The sequence below is a fragment of the Pinus tabuliformis genome, chromosome Q, assembly GCF_031772625.1.
Source record: "Pinus tabuliformis cultivar Carrire ecotype Pingquan chromosome Q, CPIR1, whole genome shotgun sequence".
In the NCBI taxonomy this organism is placed as follows: domain Eukaryota; kingdom Viridiplantae; phylum Streptophyta; class Pinopsida; order Pinales; family Pinaceae; genus Pinus; species Pinus tabuliformis.
In genome coordinates, this window is record NC_142296.1 from 340,024,214 (window position 1) to 340,035,579 (window position 11,366).

General features: G+C 40.5%; 1 protein-coding gene across 1 annotated transcript; it reads left to right on the top strand.

The window, feature by feature from the left end:
- Positions 1–7,330: 7,330 nt before the first annotated feature.
- LOC149219587 (uncharacterized) lies at positions 7,331–7,972 on the top strand. The gene has a single exon (XM_089386865.1). The coding sequence runs from the start codon at positions 7,331–7,333 to the stop codon at positions 7,970–7,972; it is 642 nt and encodes a 213-aa protein (XP_089242991.1).
- The last annotated feature ends 3,394 nt before the right edge of the window (positions 7,973–11,366 follow it).

Sequence of the window (11,366 nt, forward strand, 5' to 3'; positions counted from 1 at the left end):
TCCTAAATGGGTGAATCAACCACTTACACACCTCTGTGAGTAATCCTAATTCCGTAGTTACCCAAATCGGCTTACATGTTTAATAACTTCTGCATACAATAAGATATTCTTCGTGTAAACAATTATTATTACTTGCATTCATATGACAACATAAATCATGTAAAATTGCGCATCAATACAGTACTAATTCATAAACCCATCATTCATCATAATATAATAGCGCATTCATTCATAACATAAATAAATAGACAAAACATAGGAATTGCTAGAATAATCTCTTTATTAATGCTTCAGTTCTTCTTACAAACTCTAGACTTCCTTGCACACTCAGCTACAGTGGTCTGCACACTCAGCTGCAGACTCTACTCTAGGCCTCTGAGCACACAATTGTAGAACATCTCTTCTACTCGAAGGCTTCTTTTCTCTTACTGTTAATGACCCATTACATTTGTCTTCCATGATCTCTACCTATTCTATCTTAGATTCTCTAAGACTCTCCTTTCTATACAATCCCATGGTCTGTGGACAATGGGTAGATCTACTAAAGCTGACACAATTTACATAAGAGAAGGGTAAAACCCTTTATGACACTTTACTATCTACGCATTCCACAACCACATCTTGCAGAGACTTTACATTCTTTACAACAAAACTTGGTCTTTTTTCCCCAAAACTTAGGCTTTTGCCCCAAAATTGACCCTAGGGGGCCCTGTCCCAGCAACCATTCATTGGCCTACACCTAGTGTTCAATGTAGACTGCCTTTGATCATACTTTCCACCATTACTAGACACATCAAGCATTGCAAAACAACTCACAGCAACGGAGTTAAACCCAGACTGCATTGAACATTGCACAACTAGGGATCTTGGACACAGAGATCAAGAACACTCACCAGAAGGAGATCCAAATATATTGGATTTTCAAAGCTGTCCAACTCTTGCGCCAAGGCAAGTGGCTCACCAGGGACCAAGTTTAGTAGAAGTTTCCCCGTTTCATGAAGGCACTCAACGCAATGGGGACCATGGATTCCTAAGGGGGGATGACTAATCCATGTGGATATTGGTGGCCACCCGCCTATTCCACTTGGACCCACACTATTGTTTCTTTTTAGTTTCTTTAATTGTAGCACAACTTACTATTTTTGGTAGTTTTTTGGGTCCTAAACTTCCGGATCCATTTTGAGGGATTAAAACATGATTTTAGGGAAAACAAAGAGAATGAAAGAGGCCCAAATAGGTCCCCCAATTTGTTTTCATCCTCCTCTTCAAGATCTTCAAAACGAGGTATTATGATAGCCAAACAGAGATCGTATGCCAAAGTTACAACTCTAAGAAGTTGATGTACCAATTTACCCAAACGAGGCCCACAGTTTTGGCGCTTCATCTCCTAGGGTTACGTTTTCAGATGTTTAGGGTTTTACATTGTTTATTAGTAATAAATAGGACTTTGAGCCTCATTGTAACAGAATTCAGAGGCATGTAGCTGCCACATATATAAGCTACCATTACCCGAGCTAGTTTATTTCCATTTCTGGATGTAAGCATTTTTTAGTTCTTTGATATTAATGAAATGAAGTTTTTTTTTGTTGCATCTCTGTATTTATGTGTATATCTATATTTTGTTGTGTTCCTGCATAACTACAGATCAGTTTAGGAGGGAAATATACTTAAATTCAAATTTACTCATAATAAATATATTTTTCCTTAATGATTGATTTCCCAATTAAATAATATTTATTTCTTCAATTTTGAATTCTTCTTTGGGGCAATGTGGGCTTCATTTGGGGTCTATCAAATTCCAATAGTAAATTTGTCCCATAGCTTCCCAATTTTCAATAGTACAAAATGAAGGATGTGTGGGGGATGGGGTATGTGCAAGAGAACGGGGATTGCATAGACGTGTGAATTTGTGTGGAATGAAGAATTTCGGAGGATGAGGTATGTGCGAGAGAACAAGGGTACTTTATTTTGCAATAAAAAAATTAATTTTAAACTCTTTTCCATTTAAAACTTTTACATATTTAGTTGTGCGACAGAGCAATTACATAGAGCTATGAATTTGTCTGGAATGAAGGATGTACATAGGATGGGATATGTGTGGGAGAACAAGGGTGTAGAGGGAAATTGATTCCATAGACACGAGATTAATTTAACTAGGAACAAAAACTTTAATATGGAATGTAATAGGCATAAATAGAAAGAGCGGTTTGTAAACTACAAATAAAAAATCTGGGTATTTAAGGTTTCATTTTGTGAGTGGCCATTCCATAAGTGATTTACATGACACTAACATTAATATAATGCCCTAAATAGGTCCTTTATGGGGTAGGGGGGACGATACATTTGACTAAAGACCCATCTGTCTACATTGAAGTTCATTGCTAGTGTGTTTCTTTTTTATTATTTCATTTTAAGCTCTTTTCCATTTAAAACTTTTACAGATTTACCTGTGTGAGAATAATTACATAGAGATGTGAATCTATGTAGAATGAATGATGTGCAAAGGATAGGGTATGTGCGGGAGAATGAGGGTGTAGAGGGAACTTTAGTTTGCAAACACATTATTAATTTTAAACTCTTTTCCATTTAAAAATTTTACAAATTTGGTTGTGCAAAAGAGTGATTGCATAGAGCTATCAATTTGTGTGGAATGAATGATGTGTGGAGGACGGGGTGTGTACGGGAGAATGGGGGTGCATAGGGAACTTTATTCCATATACACGAAATTAATTTAACTAGGAACAAAAACTTTAATTCGTAATATAATAGGCACAACTAGAAACGGTGGTTTGTAAACTAGAAATAACAAATATTTTGTGGATTAAATACTTATTATTATTATGAAATATTATATAAGTGTCTTTTTAATGCATGTGAGCAAGTAGTGTTGTGCCAAAGAATGGATGTGTAGAACAAGGATGAGAAACTTTGATACATTGTGCGACTCTCTCATTTCATTTATGCGTCGGTACATTGAATGAAGACATGTGCACATGTGTAGCTGGTGAATTGAATGTTAAAGGACTAGTATTTACCCATAATGGTGTTTTCTATTAATCATAGGACAAACATTAGGATGATAAAAAATATGGAGGACAACTTTGCCTCTGATATAAATACTTTGTAACATGTTTCAGACACAAGATAGTAGTAGTTGAGGGCAATAAGGAACAAACATTTGAAATGGCTAGTATAGTGAGGAAAAATGCTATTTGTAGTGATACAAATAACTCATTTTCTCATATCTATAAGAACTTTGGCTGATAGATTACATATTTTGAATAGTGGAATGTGTAACATTTGCTCTTTGTAGAATATTTCTGAATACTATGTGCATTTGTGATTTCACATTTCTGGATTAAATACTTATTATTATTATGCAGTATTAAATTAAGCATCTTTTTAATGCATGTCAATAGATAGCGTTGTGTGGGAGAATGGGTGTGTGGAGCAAGAAACATATACTTTAATTCATAGTGTAAAAAAAAACCATTCGGAATGTTGCGATGTTGCGCATATATTTCCCATCAGAAAATTTATTCCACACACCCTTTTTGACTTGTTACATTTGTGAAGTAAATAGTAATTTTCGAATTTTCGAAAATTTATTCCGCACACCTTTTTTTTTTTTTATGCGTGTGAGGAACATTATTGCTATTGAACTAATAGTAATGAAATTTTGTACTGGCATCATTGGGTAGAGAAATAACGTAATACATGTTAAGGAGGACTGATATTTACCGATAGCAGTGTTTTCTATTAATGAGAGGACAAACATTGGGACGATAAAACAATATGGATGACAACCTTATCTCCGATACATATATGCCATGACATGTGGCTATACACAAAACAATAATAGGTGGTGACTTCTAAGGAGATGATTCAACAAGCGTTTGAAATTGTTAGTACATAAAGGAAAGAAGCTCTTTGTAGTGATACAAATAACTAATTTTCTCATATCAATAGGAGCTTTTACTAATCGACTACATATTTTGAATAACGGAGTGTGTAACATTTTCTCTTTGTAGATTACATTTAAAATATGGGATTATTGTTCGATCTTTTGTTGCCTTACATAAACTGTGATCTCCGAAGTTGAGGTCGCATAAAATCACATCCTTGGCTTCAATAGTGTCTGAATGGAATTTCTAATTATCATATGAAAAATTACGAAATTCTAAACATAAGGCCATTGCGAGATAGTTTCAGAGCAATGTAGTGTGATGTTCCTTGTTATATATAGCTAGTACAAGTTGGATATGAATGCATTGAACATAAAGCTATTGGCATAGATTACTAATTCGTGGTTGGTCGCAGTAGTGTGGAAATACAAAAGCTCTACAATACTCCCAACTTTTAAATTGATTCACCTTGGACAATTTTCTATTCAAAATTATTATTGATAGTCTCTTAGTTGTTGAATTTAAGCTTCTGTGATCCATATCAAGTTTAATGAGAAATATTTCAGTGGAAATCACATTGTAATATTTTTGTCGACGTGTTTTGAACCAACGAGTGTGGTTCATCGTCAAGACAAGTTGAAGAACCAAATCATGGCTACAGGTTAAATAGGGAGAGCAGATCTTCCAACAACTATATTTGACTAGGAAACAACTATATTGGACTGGGCAATTTGACTAAGAAACGGCTAAATTTGACTGGTCAACTTGACTGGACCGAGGGAGAGGAAAAGTTATTAATGTTATTGTTATATTCATTACCAACATTTGAATAAAAGTAAAGTTTGTAAAATAGTTGTTACTATTATAATTAAATAAATAAAAGGTTAACATGGAGGTTTTATTTTTATTTTTTTATTTTTTATTTATTTATTTTACACCACCAAACATCACTCATTAATAACCTAAAAATAGCTAATATGGAATACTAATTAAATGAATATGTATCTTATGAAATCAAAAACATTACATCAATAATATGTAAATATATGCATTCTGAATTTAGTGTAAAAATATAAATAAATAGTTAATAAGTTATTATGCAAGATAGTTTTTGTTATTATTAGTATCATAGACGGAAAGTGTAAGAAATAGACCTATAAAAATCAAAATCAAGGATATATATATATATATATATATATATATATATATATATATATATATATATATATATATATATATATATATATATATATATATATATATATATATATATATATATATATATATATATATATATATATATATATATATGGATTACTAAATCAAAACCTAAAATCATTAATATAATATGGAATAAAAATGTAAATATATACTTTCTAAATAAATAGTTAATTAGTTATTATACGGAACCCCCCAGGGAGCTCTAATGGGGATTGCATGCCGCGCTCGTAAGGGCCTAGGTTAACACTGGCCGCAGGAGCTGCAGGATTACGAGCTGCCTCACCGGAACGGCCAGCACTGAACAAGAATCGGGTTTCGGATCTGTCACCAGTAAGCGATAGCGGTTATCGGAGGTTTCACCGGTATGGAGGACCTCGGAGTTACGGACCTCATGGATTACTCCGAGGATCCACTAGAAGGGATTGGTATATTTGGAAACCCTAATGAGGCGTCCACACCAGCTGTTGAGATTACCGCCACACAGGACACCTTACCTGTGGTCTCCCTGCCCGATCCACCCCCACTTCACTCGCTCTGGAAGCCCCGCCACTTTCGCCAGGGACCGCCCTTCTTCTATCTTCATTATCACCAGACTCATTGGCATTCGATCTGCTACCATCGCCGAGAATCGATCAAACCACAGCACAAGTTGAGACTAGGGCAGCAGCTGAAAAACCCCTGCAAGAAGTAGGGATCAGGCCCTCGGGTTGTTTCAGCACTCCGGCCCTCAATGCACAGCCCACAAAACCCTCCCCTGGGGTTAGGGTTTCTAATCCACTCGTAGATCATCCGACCGCACCTCACACGAAGAAGAGATCGAAGTGTATCAGAGCGACGGTAAAAGACATTTCAGTATCCTTCGGTGACCCCACGAATTTTCAGGATACTATGGCACTGGCTCGAACGGTCCTGGTTGGACATGTGCGGGGGCGTACCTTCTCGGCGGAAAGATTGACTCTATGGGTGAAATAAATCTGGGGTGCGCTATTCATAGAATTTTTGGAAGTACAAGAACTACCGAGGGGATGGTTCTCTCTCCACTTTGCAAACGAGGAATACACGGACACTGTACTAGCTCAGTACTCGCACATAGAAATGCCACCTGTGCTATTGAAACGGTGGAGCCCTCTTTTTGATCTGGAGCACGAACAGATAGGAGCTGGCCCTCTGTGGGTGAGATTACCGGGGCTGCCATTACAATACTGGACTGAGGAAGCTTTTATCAGGATTGGGAATGCGCTGGGAACGTATTTGGATCACGACCGATCATACAAGGAGACCAAAAAAAGAATCCTAGCTAGAATCCTGGTTCATCTAGACACTCGGGAGGGATTAGAAGAAAAAATCACTCTGAGATGGGGAAAATTTAGCAGAACGCAGATTTTGGATTACGAAGGCGTCCCTTTCAGATGCAACCGATGTCACCAAGTGGGTCACCTGTTCAAGGACTGTCCATTGAACAATAGTCAGGAAGGATCTCCAAAATCTACACTAGCAGTTACCAGAGGAGTCCCCCCAATCATCCCTCGTCCACCCCAAAGCAGTGCGGGACCTCAAGGTGTATCAGAGAAAACAGACCTGCACAAGACAACCCCACCCTCGCCTCCGCTGACTAGGGCTCGGGTAGCAGCAGCAGCCACGCAAGTGTCGGGTATCTCTCCTATCCTTCCCTTTAACTCATCTGATATCTCTTCTGCACATGTAAATTCTATTGAATGCTCCATGGCTCAGTGTATAATGCCCCCTCCCCCTCTGACGACATCCTCTGCTCCGCCCTCATTGCCCCTTTCATCTCCGCCCCCCTCGCCTTCATCATCTTGATCAACCCCATCCCATTCATACTCCCTTCGTCCCCGATCCTCACAATTGGAAGTCTCTGAATCCCATTCCGGGTTGGGTATTGTCCCTCTTGGCCCTAGTTTCCTTTCCACCCGGGGTCGCAAATCGTATCTTAACAAAAACATTAGGCATGCTGGTGCGGAAGTGGCTGCTGGGCGCCAAGCCACTAACGATGGGGTCCTTAGAGCATCAAAGCCCCCTAAGATTGGCCCCCCATGAAGTGCCTCTCTTTCAACTGCAGGGGCCTGGCTAGTTCCCCAAAGAAGCTAGCCCTCAAACGACTTTTTGAGGTCGAATCGCCTGATATCATTCTCCTCCAAGAAACCCTTGGATCTGTAGAGTCTACTACTCGATCCCTCTCCTCCATGGCGGCCAGATGGAACTTCCTAGCTACTGATGCCATGGGCAGATCGGGTGGACTGACGTTAGGATACAATCCCAATTCTATCAGATTGGACTCCTCTTGGGGTGGTCATGGTTACCTGGGAGTAGACATATTCTCTATTGACCTTGGCCTCTCCCTTCGCATTGTCAACATATATGGGCCCTGTCAACAGAGGGAAAATTTCTGGAGACATATTCTCAGCTATAACCTATTGACACATGATCACATCATCTTAGGAGGAGACCTGAACTTCTCCCTGGGATTCAGTGAGTCATGGGGTTCATCGGCCCAAGTAGATCCCATCACTGATTTCATGAGGCGTTTATTGGATCAGCATGACTTCATTGATATCCCTATGCAGAAGCCCCTTCCTACGTGGAGAAATAGAAGGGTAGGATCGGCTGCACTGGCTCGCAGGCTGGATAGATTCCTGCTGAAAGGCCCTCTGATACAACAGATGCACACATATAAAAAGTGGGTGAGAAATGGTGGCATCTCTGACCACTCCCCTATCATTATGGAAATCCTAGGACCACATCAGAAACCAAGAGCTCCATTTAAGTTCAATCACTTGTGGCTTCAGGACCCGAGCTTCTCAAATCTGATCACAGAATTCTGGTGAGCACACCCCATTGATCGAGAATCCTCGATGGCCAGGGGATTCGTTAAAAACCTCACTGGGCGCAAGCATATAGTGATCAATTGGGCCAAAGAGAAGAAGACTAGAGAAGATGTGCAGCTTAATACAGTGGAAGAAGAATTGAATGCTCTTCTGGACGAGCGAAATTTGGGATTCATATCACAGGAAGATAAGGCTCGTCTGGTGGAACTGGAAAATCAGAAGAACAATATCCTAAAGGGTAGGGAGGAATCCATCAGACTTCGCAGTAGAGAAACTTGGCTTAAGCCGGAGATGAGAATACTAGATTCTTCCACAACTTTGCCAAAGGAAGGAAAGTGGCAAATACCATTTGGAACCTTCCCCTTCCTGAAGGTGGACTGGCGGATTCCTTTAACAAGCTTTCAAATCTGGGCACTACACACTTCAGAGGTTTATACAAGAGCCCTGCGGGTACAAATCTGGCGGAAATCATCAATGTGGCTACACACTTCCCTAGATTTGTAGATGAGGAGGATTCTGAAGGTCTTGAAGCACCCGTCACTATGGGAGAATTGGAAAGTACTCTCAAATGGTTTCAAAAGGAAAAGAGCCCTGGACCGGATGGCTGGACTATAGAGTTCTACATTGCCTTCTTTGATCTCCTGGGAGGAGATATTCTAAAGGTGGTTGAGGAAAGTAGGATCTCGGGCAGTCTCTACAATGCTATTAATTCCACATTCATTGCCCTCATTCCTAAATCAGACACCCCATCCTCCTTTGATGACTTCCGCCCCATATCCCTCTTCCATGTTCTCTATAAGATCATCTCTAAGATCATTGCCAATAGGATCAAGCCTATCCTGTCTAGACATATCTCCCCTCAACAATTTGCATTTCTGGAAAATAGGCAGATCCATGAAGCCATTGGTTCAGCCCAAGAAGCGATACACTCCATTTGGAAAAAACACCTCAATTGTATTCTGCTGAAGATAGACCTATCCAAGGCATTCAACCGAGTCAGTTGGCTATATATTAAGATGATCCTTATTCATATCGGCTTCCCCCCTGCCCTAATCAATTGGATCATGGCATGCATCACATCTCCCACCTTTAGTATCTTGATCAATGGATCCGCCTCACACTTCTTTCACTCCGAAAGAGGGCTGCGACAGGGTTGTCCTCTCTCGCCACTACTCTTTATTCTGGTCATAGAAGCTCTAAGCCGGCTTATCATCGCTGCTAAAAGGGAGGGGACTATCAGAGGCCTCGAAATCACGGATGAATGTTTCCTCACACATCTACTATTTGTATATGATGTCTTAATTCTATTGGATGGCAACATACATGACACATCTTCCTTCACTCGCATCCTAGGTCTCTTCTCAAAAGCTACGGGTATGGAAGTAAATAGATCGAAATCCACTATCACCATGGTTAGAACCTCAGCCAACGAATCCCACGTGGCTAGACAGGCTTTCCCTTTTACTACCCAGCCTTTGGATAGAGGCCTTAAATATCTGGGATATTAGCTAAAGCCGACATGTCAAAAGATCGCTGATTGGGTTTGGCTAGTAACAAAGATAGAAAAAAGGCTAACATGCTGGAGCCACAGATATCTATCCAGGGCTGGGAGGTTAACCCTGATTAAATCAGTACTTGAAGCTACTCCGGTATTCTGGATGGCACTGGCTTGGATACCTCGGAACATTCTGGCAAAACTACAACAACTATGCAATAGATATTTATGGGCTGGCAACCAAGACAAGCGTATCTTTGCCTGGATTGGCTAGAACAAGATAGCCTTACCAAAGAAATGGGGAGGATGGGGGTTAAAGGAGCTCCCTATCTTTGCAAAAGCTCTGGCAGGGAAAATGGGCTGGGCTCTTCTGACGACCCAAAGTTTATGGACCAGAATTACCTTCCATAAATACATTTGGCCCCTCAGCATCATCGATTGGGTTAGGCTCCCAGAGTGGAATAAAATTGACATTTCATCTATCTAGAAGGCCCTATTACACTCACTGCCACTCATAAGAGATAACCTGGTTTGGCGTATCAGAGAAGGGAACAGCGCAAGGATTGGACTTGACCCTTGGACGGGAAGCGGTGGAAGGAATATACTTCCACATGATCTGGTGGCATACCTCTCAGCACAAAATATCAAGGTTATCTCACAGATTGCGGATCATGACCATTCGGACATCTTCCATCAAGCATGGAAATCCGCGCACCAACTAAACCTCCCTAGAAGATGGCAAGCAGCCTGGGAAGAATACAGAGAAGCCTTGATCTAATCACACATTCGAATTATAGAGGGGCTGGATGAACTAGTATGGAACCAGACAGATCACGGCATATACACCCCCAAGGAAGGTTACATACAGCTTATCGCTCACAAAAAACCAGAGGTCATTGCTAGTTGGTGGCAGAGTATCTGGAAGCATTCCGCATCACCTCGATCTAAGCTTTTCAATTGGTGCATTCCACGGAACAAAATTCCCACTGGAGAACAGCTCATGAAAAGGGCACAGCATGGTCCTACATGGTGCGTTCTATGCAAAGAAGATTCAGAATCAACAAACCATTTATTTATGAAATTTCGTTCGATTCTGAACCTTTGGAAAAACCTCAAGCCCTTCATAAATTACTCTAGTGATTGGGTCGGAACAGACCTCATAAATGCATGGACAGAATGGGAAAAAAAAAACAAAGGCTCTAAAAATATCAATCTCCCCATCATTGTTAACTGGTCCATCTGGAAAACAAGAAACCACGCGATATTTGAGAACAAGCCGATTCACTAGCCATTGCTTGAGGCCGGTATTATCTCTGCCCTGAGGGAACTTCCAGACCCGCCTCCTCCTTCATCTCGTCAAGTTGCTCCTCCCCCACCCATCGATCCAAGTACACCTTGGGCCTATTTCGACGGAGCCGCAAACTTGCAAAGCTGCGGAGGCGACATCATCTTATACTTATCAGAGCATCATCAATTCAGAATCAAGGCCGGTCTGGGTGCCGACACCAATAACTTTGCAGAACTCATCACTCTACGCCACTTACTTCACTTTGCACTGAGTCACCACTGCACTAGCATCAACATATTTGGGGATTCTCAGATCATCATTAATTGGATTAATGGCACAGCTACATGTCACATTCACACTCTCAGCATTATTTTACATGAAGCTCTTGCTCTCAAATCAACATTTAACAATATTACTGTCTCTCACATCTACAGGGAACATAACAAAGGTGCCGAAAAGTTATCCAAGGAGGCAGCGCTGATGGACAAAGGCATTTGGGAGATTACTGAGATCAAAGACCAGCAGGAACAAAAAATTTTCCACCGTCCGTATATAGACCCGGGATACCCAACCACGGGTCATCTAACAGCATAAAGGAAACCGCTCATTTA